We start from the raw sequence: 13,219 nt of genomic DNA on the forward strand, positions 1-13,219 counted from the left end.
AAAATCCAAAAAGGCTCTCCTTATTTCTTTAGGTTTATTTATCTCTTCTCCTTCCACCACTATCCTATTTATCGTATTCTGTTCCTTTCTTTTTTTCAATTGCCAAGCTAATAACTTCCCCGTTTTGTTGGCATATTCGAAATTCCTCTGTCTCAATCTTTTGATTTTCCATTCTATCTCTCTGTTTATCAACATTGTATATTGGGATTGTAAGACTTTTATGTTCTCTTTTATTTTCTTATTTTTTGGGTTTTTGATTAATTCCTGTTCATTCTCTGCTAATTGTTGCATAATTTCTTTTTTCCCTTTTCCCCTTCTTTTGTTCTTAATTGCACTCTGTTGGATAAAGAAGCCCCGCATCACCGCCTTACCTGCATCCCACACCACCTTTAATTTTGTATTATTGCCTAAGTTATCTTCGAAATATTCTTTTAGTCTATTTTGAGCCTTTTCTACTACCTCTTGGTCATCCAGTAAGTAATCCTTCAGTTTCCATCTGTTTAATCTACTTTCCTGCCCTTTTAGTTCCATTTTTATTGGGTTGTGATCTGAGATTGTTCTGACCTGGATCTCCGCCCGTGCCGATCTTGAGGTTAGCTCTTTCGAGATCCATATCTGATCTAATCTTGATGATGAATCATTGGGTTCTGAATGAAAGGTATATTGCTTATCTAGGGGGTGTTTGAATCTCCAAATGTCTACTAGGTTACAATTTTGAACCAAGGAGAAGAAAGTTCTGGGTAGCTTCCCTTCTCTTCCTTTTGTATCCCTCAGTCTGTCCATTTCTAGCGACACCACTCCATTCATATCTCCCAATAGTATGATTTTCTGGTCAGCATAATCAAGTAGCTTTCCTTCCAACCTCCCATAAAACTCTGACTTATTATCATTGGGTGCGTAGATTCCCACTATTATTATCTTTTCTCCCTGCCAATTCACTTGTACTGCTGATATCCTTCCTTCTTCATCTTTAAATAACTGTTTCGCTTCTATTTGTTTGTTTATATAAATCACCACCCCCCTCTTTTTGTTCCGGTCTGAGGAGATAAACTCATTCCCCAGTCTTTGATTAATCAGAATTCTTTTATGCTTCCTCGCAATATGTGTCTCTTGGAGACAAATGACGTCCAGACCTTCCTTCTTCAGAATATGCTCAATTCGGTTCCTCTTTCCCTTATCGTTCATCCCATTAACATTCCAACTATATACCTTTAGCACCATTGTGATTTAATTAAGGGAAAAGAAAGAACAGCTGTTGCTTCTTTTTAAACTTCCTTTAAAACTTCCTCCCCCGTCCCTCCTCCCTCCCCCTCCTCCCCCCCCGAGCTCCCCGTCTCCCCCTCTGGATCTCCCTCTGATCCCACTCCCTCGCTTTTACTCTTTTCTTTTTGCGGTTTTAGTTCTTTATATTTCCTTAAGAATTTATCTGTTTCTCCTGGATTTGTCAATTTTTGCCTCTTGCTCCTATATGTAAAGGAGATGCCTTCAGGAAACTCCCATTTGAACTCAATGTTATTTCTTTTGAGTATCTGTACCAGTTCTTTGTAGGAGTCCCTACGTTTCAGAAGCCTAACTGGAATATCTTTAAAGATTATTATGTTATTTCCTTCGATATTAAACCTTTTCTCTCTATTTTTGTAGAGAATCCTGTTTCTTATTTCTCTGTCTTTAAATATGATCAGGCAATCTCCTACAAATTTTTTATTCCTTGGAGGCTTAGCTTTTAGTCTGAAAGCCGATTGCACTGCCCTTTCTACCTCTTCCGTTGGTATCTCCAACCAAAGAGCTAGTTCTGTTGTTAGTTTCTCCTTTATATTCTCTCCCTGAGATTCAGGTATACCTCTCATCCTAAGGTTAGCCTCCCTCTGCCTTAGTTCGTTCAAAGCAATCCAATCTTTCATATCTTCTTGACTCTTATTCAAATCCAGTATCTCAGCTTTGATTCTTTCTTCCTCACGTCTTACATCTTTCAATTCTACTCTTGTCTTTTTCAGACCTTCCTCCACTGTCTGTGTCCTCCTAAATACCTCTTTGAGTTGACTCTTCAATTCATTAACTGTTTCGTCTAACTTCTTATCTACTTCCCCAATTCTGTGTTCTACTTGTTCTAACTTACGTTCTACATTTTTCTCACTCTCTTTTATCTCCGCAAACATTCTTAAGATCTCTGCTCTGAAATCCCCTTCCTGCTTTGATCCCTTTCTTTCCACTGGTGTTCCCCCTTCGGGTCTTTTCCCAGTGTTTGACATTCTTAATTTTATCCAGTACTAAGTACAGTGAACAGTATAGTTATAACACTCTTGGCCAAGTTTCAGTTCGCCCTGATAGACCCGACCCTCGGTTTTTAACAGTCTTTAAATTGCACTATGGTCGGCTTATTCCTTTTCGCCGTGTTATACCCTTGGGAATATCAGAGAGGGTCCTGAAGTCTTAGAGTTCAGAGATTTGAGAGTTCTTATGCCACAAAGAGGGGTATACTTTCAGACAGCACAGTGGGATCTTATAGCAGTTATGTTGGAGGAATTAATTTTGCAGATGGTGGATTGAGGGTCTCACCTTCAGAATCTCCACTCCATTCTATCTGGGGGATACCATAGGGAGGGGAGGGAGGAAGGGGAGGGTGCGGGGGAGGGAGAGAGGGGAGGAAGAGGGGGGCCGGGGAAGGGATGCGAAACTGCTGGGGTAGAAGAAAATAGAGAGGGAAAGATAAGGTCAAAATAAAAATTCCCAGGCGCAGTGACCGCTGTGTCCGCTAGGTGGCTCTCTCTGTCACTGCTTTGCTCTGGAGGAGGCTCTTCACGTAAATAAACCGAAAAGTCCGTCAACCGAAAAGTCCGTCAACACCAAATAGATAATTGTTTCCCAATCGCTGAGCAAACAACAGCAGACTGAAGACGCAAATGTACCCAGCTCTTCGCTCACTGCTTTGCTCTGGAGGAGGCTCTTCACGTAAATAAACCGAAAAGTCCGTCACCCGAAAAGTCCGTCAACACCAAATAGATAATTGTTTCCCAATCGCTGAGCAAACAACAGCAGACTGAAGACGCAAATGTACCCAGCTCTTCGCTATAATGTCAGGAGATAGACAGGGACACAGCCACAGAGTTTTTAGACCAGGTTAGTCCTTATTGTAAATTAGCAGTTTGTTGCCTGTTACGTTTTGTTCTCATTAATGGCGCCGGCGCTTCTCTTCCGCTTTTCCGCTGGGCGTAACGCGGTGAGAATGGCGTTTTCCGGCGTCCCCTTCGTTTTTATAGATGGTTCTAATTTGATAACTTCGTCCTCTGTTCCCTATTAAGACACCTCTTTTTCTAGAGGAGGGTCAAATGTTTTTGCGTAAAAACTTCAGGGAAACGAAATAGTCACTGGTGGTAGCTCGATACGCTTGTCTCTGCTCTGCAGTTTCTCTGCGTGCCCGCCGACCCCTGGAAACGACTGAACCCCTGAGGTTTCCCTCTTTCTCTCCCCGGGGTTTTTTGTTCCAATATTATTTAACCTTCACACTTAGACCGTCCCGGGTTTCTTACTCATGGAAGCGGAGCGCTAATCTCCGGCGAGATCTGGGCTGTCCGTTGTTCGGGGGGGAGGAAATGGCTGCCCAGGACCTGCTGCTCTCCTCGCTGTTCTCCTCGCCTTACAAAGGTTACCTGACAGCGGAGTGAGCCGCGCCCGGTCTCTGCTGGCTCCCTGTACCTCCGGACACCCTCCGGATGTGTTTCTGGGGTGCTCTCGCCCTCTAGCACCCCCTTTTCCCCCTGTTTACCGGACTGGGTTCGTGCTCCTGGCCGAATCCCTTCTCGCCCCGGAGACGCGCGCCGCCGGAAGTCGTGACTGGCCCAAGGTCACCCAGCAGCTGCATGTGGAGGAGCGGGGAAGCGAACCCGGTTCACCAGATTACGAGTCTACCGTTCTTAACCACTACACCACACTGGCTCTCTGGTTAACACCGGTTAAGGTAACCCCTTAAAGCAGGCATAGGTAAACTCCGGCCCTCCAGATGTTTGGGACTACAATTCCCATCATCCCTAGCTAACAGGACCAGTGGTCAGGGATAATGGGTGTTGTAGTTCCAAAACCATCTGGAGGGCCGGAGTTTGCCTATGCCTGCCTTAAAGAGTGCAGGGGGCGTTTGCATGACACACCTGCACACCACAGCCAACACACTAATGTGTCAAGATGCACAGTTTGGAAAGCTCTGATCTAGTGAATAGAATCATGGCCTTAAAGTATGCAAATCATTTTATTTATTTATTTATCTGTCTATCTAAAAGCAGTCTGTCCCACCATCCCCCGTCCCCCCCCAAAATATGCATTTATTTATTTTTATTAGACATATGCCATCCTTCTCAGGGTGGTTCACAAGATAAAAATCCAAAATAAAAGCACAAATAAATAGATAAATCCACCCCCCACCCCCGCAAACACATTTAAAAGGCTTTAGAATATTAATCAGCCCAAGGTCAGGTTGGAGCATTTGTGTGTGGAGCTTAAAGATAGATAATTCAGGCGCCTTACAAGTCCCAAACATAACAAGAGCTTAGGACAGGCACCCTCAAACTTCGGCCCTCCAGATGTTTTGGGACTACAATTCCCATCGTCCCTGACCACTGGTCCTGTTAGCTGGGGATGATGGGAGTTGTAGTCCCAAGACATCTGGAGGGCCGAGTTTGGGGGTGCCTGGGTTAGGAGATACCTAGAGGGGAGCTGTGTATATTGTGTATCGCATCCGAATTCCTGTGAGGAGGTTAATGGTGGCATCTTTTTCCTTCTCTCTGTGCAGCACCTTACCCAGCCTCGATGCTCCCTACCCCATCCTGGTGTTGACTGGACCCCTGGCCTGCTGGAAGCGAGAACTTTGCCACAGGCTCTGCAGAAAATTCAACAACTATTTCAGATACAGGTACCTCTGGTCCATAAACGTTCAGGAGTCCTTGGAGACTTGCTGGAAATAAAACAAGGCAGGTTTTCTCAGAAAGATTAAAAAAAAACTTTATGGAAGGCAATTATGCCCTTCTCTGTTCTACCAAGTTTAGTTTCCCCCTTTTATTTTCTTCTTATCATCTTATATTGCCCTCCCCATCAAATTCAGGGGAGAAATCATCTGTTTTGTAGGGTTCTTTTCCTGCAACGTATCCAAATCAGATACTTTCCATCTCGCTGTGGACCAAACGCAGATTGATGTTAATTGTAGGACTGCAAGCTTTAATCAGTACATTGTGGCTGCTTTCGTACCACTGTTTAATTGGGTGGGACTGACTTCTAAGTATTTAGAAGTTTGATTGTCAGAGGCCAGTTTTAATTTCTGAGTGCAAATTTTAATGAAGTTAAATGTTCTCTCTCTTTTGAAGCTATTTTAGTTCTGCTGTGTTGCTCTAAAAGGACGGGGTGGGTGGGTCTAAAATGACCTTTCTTCTTAACAATGAACAGTAACTACATACTTATAAAATTGTGAGTTATCTTGCTTTTTGTTCAAAATAGCCAAAAGGCAGCTATATTGAGCGTTTGGTAAAATAACCACATTGATTAAGTTAATCAGGGGGTGGGGGGAGTTTAATTGAGCAGTGTGAAACCATTCCCAGCTGGTTCCTCCAGCCCCTGTGGGTCATTTTGATGGGTGGGCAGGGACCACCCATCAGTCAATCATTTGATGTCACAATGACACCAGGTGACATGTTTTACTTTGCCTACCCAGTTTGAAATCAAAGGGCTTTGAAGGCACCGCTGATTAAGTAACTGATTGACAGTGTCTGAAAACCCCACTTTCAGCAGGGAGCAACTTCTTCCATTGCCTCTGACCTGACATAATATATGATGTCCAGTGTAGGACTGGTTCCTGTGAGTTGGCCGAAATGACCTCATAGACCAAATGCTAAGGGCTGATTCATTAGGTTGGTGAGCCAGAGGTTCCGTGCCACTGGTTTAATTGGTTGTGATGGTCCTAGCCACTCACAAACTGCATTGAGAGCCAGTGTGGTGTAGTGGTTAAGAGCGGTAGTCACGTAATCTGGGTAACCGGGTTCGCGTCTCCGCTCTTCCACATGCAGCTGCTGGGTGACCTTGGGCCAGTCATACTTCTTTGAAGTCTCTCAGCCCCACTCACCTCACAGAGTGTTTGTTGTGGGGGAGGAAGGGAAAGGAGAATGTTAGCCGCTTTGAGACTCCTGAAGGGGAGTGAAAGGCGGGATATCAAATCCAAACTCTTCTTCTTCTTCTTCTTCTTCATTGAGCTGTCCAGTCACTGCTGCAAATATATGTACACCTAGACCTTCATTTCACAACTGAGCTACAAAACCTGACCCCATTCATGTTCAGCACATGGCAACATGTATTTGTATAATGCTGGCTCTAATCCCAGGGTAGGGTTTCATGGCAGTGCAGAGAGTCTGTCCAGGATTTGTGTTGGCTTTCCAAATACAGTGGTACCTCGGGTTAAGTACTTAATTCGTTCTGGAGGTCCGTTCTTAACCTGAAACTGTTCTTAACCTGAAGCACCACTTTAGCTAATGGGACCTCCTGCTGCTGCTGCGCCGCCGCCGCATGATTTCTGTTCTCATCCTGAAGCAAAGTTCTTAACCCAAGGTACTATTTCTGGGTTAGCGGAGTTTGTAACCTGAAGCGTAGGTACCACTGTATTACAGTATTGGACTGATGGCCTGGACAGAAGGGAAGGCCAAAGATGTAGTTGAATACAATATTATTTACCATTTCCGTTGTAAGGAAAAGATACAGTGGATATCAGTGTAAATTTCACTGCTCTCTCACGCACATCTTGCAATCCCTGCCACTCGGGTTCTTTATGGGACCTTTCAGAAAGCAAGCCTGCTTCTTGTACTCCCCCTGCCTCTTATGGGTGGGCGATGGCAGAGTCTGAACATACACAAGGATAGCTCCAGTTTCTGGGTGACCCATTTGGGCGTCTTACCGGCTCTCCCTGAGCTGTCCAAAGGTTACCTGTTCCTGATCTACAGTGATCTACAGGTATCTGAAGAAGTGTGCATGCACACGAAAGCTTGTACCAAGAACAAACTTAGTTGGTCTCTAAGGCGCTACTGGACAAATATATATACAGTGGCGCCTCGCTAGACGAAATTAATTCGTTCCGCGAGTTTTTTCTTCTTGCGAGTTTTTTGTCTTACGAAGCACGGTTTCCCATAGGAATGCATTGAAAATCAATCAATGCGTTCCTATGGAAACCGCCTTCAGACCAGGTCCGGGGGCAGTCTGTCCCCCGACCTCTTCTGAAGGCTGGGGGGGACGGGACAAGGGCTTTTCTTCCCACCGCCAGCCTTCAGAAGGCTGTTCTGAAGGTTGGTGGTGGGAAGAAAAGCCCTTCTCCCCACCTCCTGCCCCGCAAGCTCCGGGGACAGGAGGGCTTCGCTGCCGCCCGCCAGCATTTTAAGATCACCCCAGGACAGCGGAGAAGTCTCCGCTGTCCCGGGAAGGCAGGCGGGGGGGAGCAAAGACTTTTGCCTCCCGCCGGCCTTCAGAAGAGGTCCAGGACCTCTTCTGAAGGCCGGCGGTGGGCGAAAGTCTTTGCTCCCGACCGCCAGCATTTTAAAAGAGGTCCCCGGAGATTTCCCTATGGGCTTTCTTCTTGCGAAGCAAGCCCATAGGGAAATTCGTCTGGCGAAGCACCTCGAAAAATGGAAAACTCTTTCTTCTTGCGAGTTTTCCGTCTTGCGAGGCGTTCGTCTTCCGGGGCACCACTGTGTGTATGTGTGTGTGTGTGTGTGTAGATAGATAGATAGATAGATAGATAGATAGTGATCTACAGGGTTGAAAAACTGAAATATTGCTGGTAGACTTCTGGGTTGTGTTGGTTTCTTCTTCTTCTTCTTCTTCTTCTTCTTCTTCTTCTTCTTCTTCTTCTTCTTCTTCTTCTTCTTCTTTATTTATACCCCACCCTTCCCAGTTCAGAAAACTGGGCTCAGGGCAGCTAACAACAAATTTAAAACACTTAATTGATGCAACAAAAAACAGCATAAAATACAGTATAAAACGTGAATAACAATAAATTCAGAATTCAAAAATCAATCAATTTAGGGGGGAAATCCATCCAATAAACATTGGATGATCACCAGGGCTAGCTGGCTAAATTAGTCCTATTTGGGCCAGCGAGGAGACCAGGGGAGAATTAGCTGTGGGATCCCAGAGCGGGTAATCTTCATCAAAAGGGGAGGGGGAGGGAAGGAAAGGGACTAAAAGATCAGGCTAAGTTCCAATTGAAAGCCAGGTGGAATAGCTCTGTCTTACAGGCCTGACGGAAGGAGATTAAATCCTGCAAGGCCCTGGTCTCATGGGACAGAGCATTCCAACAGGTCGGAGCCATCACTGGCCGAGGATAATCTGACTTCCTGAGGGCCCGGGACCTCTAAACTATGATTATTCTTGGACCTTCAGGTCCTCTGCGGGGCATACCAGGAGAGGCAGTCCCGTAAATAGACCTTAGACCTTCTTACACCTTAAAGCACATACCTTCCTACCGGTATGTCATAGAATCATAGAACTGTAGTGTTGGAAGGGACCTCAAGAGTCATCTTATGTCAAGATTAGCAAGCCTGGCGACTTCCAGATGCTCTTGAACTGCAGCTTCCACCATCCCAAGAACATAAGAAGCATTCTGCTGGATCAGGCCAGGGGCCTCTCTAGTCCAGCATCCCGTTCTCACAGTGCCATTGCGAAGCCTGGAAGAAGGACCTGAGCACAATGGCACTCTCCCCTCCTGGAGGTTTCAGTGTGTTGTAAATCAAAGACTTTGAAATAAATCTCCTGGCTGAAAGGGAGTAGTGGGTGGGGAGAGAGACATCAAATACAATGCATATTAAATAAATTACACAGTTTGAAAAGCCTGGCTGGAATTTCCCAGTAATTGGAAACTGCTGGGGATTTTCCAAACACCTCCAGTTTTCCAAGAGCCTTGTTGTGTTTTATTTTATATTTTATTCCCTCGTAAGCATCATGCATGGGAAGAACAGAGAGCAAAGCAGTCTTAGCAGAGCAGAAAATTGCTACCATAAAGCAGAGCTGAATTTTTATTATTCAGAGGAGGTTTCTCTAGCTTTCGTGTGCTGCTTTTAGAATTTCCAACGTGCCACTTGTTAAAACTGTATTTTATGGGAGATACTGGGCAACTTCAAATGTAAACATGACCTTGCTGTTAAAAGGAGCTTGTAAAATACGTGCTTTTTTTAAAAAAAAAAGGCCATTCAAAACATCTGGTCAGTGCCCAGAACTGACCTTTTAAGATGTGTATATTTATAAAAATTGCTGAGAAAATCAAGCCTTTGAAGTTTCAGCTTTAGAGGGTCCACGTGCCTCATACGGTTCTCATTTGACACAGTTATTGAATAAGATGGTTCCTGAATCCCTTTCCCTGGAGTGTTGTTGTGGCAGGATTGGCTGGCATTTTTAGGCCTCCCCCACAGGCACTATAACATCTGAAGGACGTGGGAGAATCAGACGCCACTCAGCATTTCACAGATGAAAATAGGGAGGGACACGCTCTGTACTTGTAAAACAAACAAACAAAAAATGTACACACACCTGCCAAATTCTAACCCTAAGCATCACTCTCTGAGTTCCCTTCTCCCATAATTCACATGGATGATGCCTCGTCTATGATTCCTTTGGTTCATTTACTCTGCAATGGCCTGTTGGCTGCATCTAGCATCAGTGTGTGAAACAGTGAGTGCTGTCATGTCTTCAGTCCAAAATCGGTGTTCTTCCAGTTCATCAACACTAGTCTTTTGGCCACAGTTAGAATGTGTAGAATCCACTTTGGTTGCCCAGTTGTCAACTTCTGTTTATACCATTAGGTGTAAAATTCAAAAGAATATTTTCCTCTGAATTTTTTTAAGTTTTTCTGCGTAGTCATATTTATGCAGCCAAACACATTCCCCCAAAACTTAGTAAGTACAGGAAACTGTAAGAACATACGTTTCATGGAACCATTATCCTTATTACATCTCCAACAAAGAACTGCATTAGACCAGGCATAGGCAAACTCGGCCCTCCAGATGTTTTGGGACTACAACTCCCATCATCCCTGACCACTGGTCCTGTTAGCTAGGGATGATGGGAGTTGTAGTCCCAAAACATCTGGAGGGCTGAGTATGCCTATGCCTGCATTATGACAGTCCTTTCCTAAAAAAATGTAATGGAGTCCAATAAATTCTAAGTATTATTTTCTGTTATATAAGATGCATTATGTGGCTTTCTTTTCTTTGTCCTGGATTTACTGCCCATCATCTGAAGGGGGTAGATTTCTGTCTCCACTGCATTCATAATTTTATCAATCTTTGCTATGTTCATATGTGTATACAGTGGTACCTTGGGTTTAGTACTTAATTCGTTCCAGAGGTCCGTACTTAACCTGAAACTGTTCTTAACCTGAAGCACCACTTTAGCTAATGGGGCCTCCTGCTGCCGCTGCGCCGCCAGAGCACAATTTCTATTCTCATCCTGAAGCAAAGTTCTTAACCTGAAGCACTATTTCTGGGTTAGCAGAGTCTGTAACCCGAAGCATATGTGACCTGAAGCGTATGTAACCCGAGGTACCACTGTATATATATATACATACACAAACAAACACATCCTTTACAGCCTAACACTATGCATGCTGAGAACAATAGGATTTACTTCTGTCCTGAGTAAATGTGCACTAGATTGCCCTCGAGCTCTTTAATAGTGTCTTCCTCCCTTCACTTGCTTATTCTGTTTTCTGTCCGGCTTATCTTTCAGTCCCTGCCACACCACGAGGGCTGCTTATTTTGGAGAAGAAAACAGATTGGATTACTATTTTGTTTCCCAGGAGGAGTTTGACAAAATGGTGACCATGGTAAGGCACGGGCTGATTTGCCCTCTTTGGCTTGAGGGGAGGATGCCTGGCAGTTCATCACAGCTCACGCTAAAGGGTGAGGGTGCGGAAATCCATTGAGGCTTGAGCTATTGGAGAAAAAAATGGCCTGTGGGACTGTTCATCTAACTTGCCTGTCAAAAACATGTTGTTGTTGTTTAGTCATTTAGTCGTGTCTGACTCTTTGTGACCCCCTGGACCAGAGCACGCCAGGCACTTCTGTCTTCCGCTGCATCCCGCAGCTTGGTCAGACTCATGCTGATAGCTTCTTTTTTTAAAAAAAAATAAATTTTTATTAGTTTTCCATAAGTAAAAAAGAAACAAAACAAAAACATAAACATAAGCAAACAGAAAATCGACTTCCCCATACCACCCCTTTTCTGCATTCTTGTTTCAAGATTTTTCAGCAACCCTTTCGCAATAAACTTATTATATATTTCATAAATTTAACTTCCATAAGTTATTAATACAACTGTAGTTCTTTATCTCTTATTACCCTGAGCCCCTAATTTTCCAAATTGCAACAGTTTTTGAGGTAAGCTTTGAACTTGTTCCAATCTTCATCCACCGCCTCTTTCCCCCGGTCTCGAATTCTGCCAGTCATCTCTGCCAGTCCCATATAATCAATCACCTTCGTCTGCCATTCTTCCAACGTGGGTAGATCTTGCGTCTTCCAATACTTTGCTAGAAGAATTCTTGCTGCTGTAGTAGCATACATAAAAAATGTCCTATCCTTCTTTGGCACCATTTGGCCCACCATGCCCAAGAGAAAGGCTTCTGGTTTTTTAACAAAGGTTCTCTTCAGAACTTTTTTAATTTCATTATAGATCATTTCCCAGAAAGCCTTAATCTTCGGGCAGGTCCACCAAAGGTGATAGAAGGTTCCCTCCGTTTCGTTACATTTCCAACACTTATTGTTGGGCAAATGATAGATCTTAGCTAACTTGGCCGGAGTCATGTACCACCTGTAGATCATTTTCATAATGTTTTCTCTTAAGGCATTACATGCCGTGAATTTAACACCAGTGGTCCATAACTGCTCCCAGTCAGCAAGCTCAATGTCATGCCCCATATCCTGTGCCCATTTAATCATGCTAGATTTCACCATTTCATCTTGGGTATTCCATTTCAACAGCAAGTTGTACATTCTTGACAAATTTTTAGTATTGGGTTCTAACAGTTCTGTTTCTAGTTTTGACTTCTCCACTTGGAAGCCTTTCTTTCTGTCCTGTTTAAAAACTTCATTTATCTGTCGATAATGTAGCCAATCTCTGACCTTAAACTTCAGCTTCTCGAAACTCTGCAATTTTACTTTTTCACCATCTTGTTCTATGATTTCAGAATATTTAGGCCAATTAGAACCCATATTCAATTTTTTCACCTCTTTTGCCTCCATTGGTGACAGCCACCTGGGGGTTCTACTTTCAAACAGATCTTTATACCTTGTCCAAACATTATACAGAGCTTTCCTCACCATATGGTTCTTAAAACCTTTGTGCGCTTTTACCTTGTCATACCATATATATGCATGCCAACCAAATCTGTTATCAAATCCTTCAAGATCCAAAATGTCTGTATTCTCGAGGAGCAGCCAGTCTTTCAGCCAGCAAAACGCTGCTGATTCATAGTAAAGTCTTAAGTCCGGCAGGGCAAAACCCCCTCTATCTTTTGCATCTGTTAATGTCTTAAATTTTATTCTTGGCTTTTTGCCCTGCCAGACAAACTTCGATATGTCTTTCTGCCACCTCTTGAAACAGTCCATCTTGTCTATTATTTGTAATGTCTGAAACAAAAATAACATTCTAGGCAATACATTCATTTTGATAACAGCAATTCTGCCTAACAAGGAAAGTTTCAGCCTTGACCATATGTCTAAATCTTTCTTAACTTCTGTCCAACATTTATCATAATTGTCTTTAAATAGATTCACATTTTTCGCTGTCAAATTCACCCCCAAGTACTTCACTTTTTTTGCTATCTCCAAACCTGTTTCATTCTGGAATGTCTCTTTTTCTTCATTTGTTAGATTTTTCTCTAAGACTTTAGTTTTTTGTTTGTTCAATTTAAATCCTGCAACTTGACCAAATATCTCAATCAGTTCTAAAACTCTTTTTGTGCTAGTGTTTGGCTGCTGCAAAGTCAAAACTAGGTCATCTGCAAATGCCCTTAGTTTATACTCTCTCACTCCGACCTGAATTCCTTTAACCAACTGGTCCTTTCTAATCATATTTAACAAAACCTCCAGGACCAGTATGAAAAGTAGAGGGGAAATAGGGCATCCCTGTCGTGTTCCTTTCTCTATAGCTATCTCTTCCGTTACCACATTATTCACAATTAGCTTTGCCTTCTGCTCAGAGTATATTG

At 43.5% G+C, this 13,219-nt stretch overlaps 1 protein-coding gene across 2 annotated transcripts in view; it reads left to right on the top strand.

Annotated features, from left to right (window-relative positions):
* Positions 1 to 13,219, top strand: part of LRGUK (leucine rich repeats and guanylate kinase domain containing) — a 62,810-nt gene that overhangs the window by 24,645 nt on the left and 24,946 nt on the right. For both annotated transcript variants that reach the window (XM_077935358.1, XM_077935357.1), the window contains exons 11-12: positions 4,781 to 4,900; positions 10,741 to 10,837. In XM_077935358.1, coding sequence (XP_077791484.1) covers positions 4,781 to 4,900; positions 10,741 to 10,837 — 217 coding nt within the window. The remainder of the gene's footprint in view (positions 1 to 4,780; positions 4,901 to 10,740; positions 10,838 to 13,219) is intronic.

The sequence above is a fragment of the Podarcis muralis genome, chromosome 10, assembly GCF_964188315.1.
Source record: "Podarcis muralis chromosome 10, rPodMur119.hap1.1, whole genome shotgun sequence".
Taxonomy (NCBI): domain Eukaryota; kingdom Metazoa; phylum Chordata; class Lepidosauria; order Squamata; family Lacertidae; genus Podarcis; species Podarcis muralis.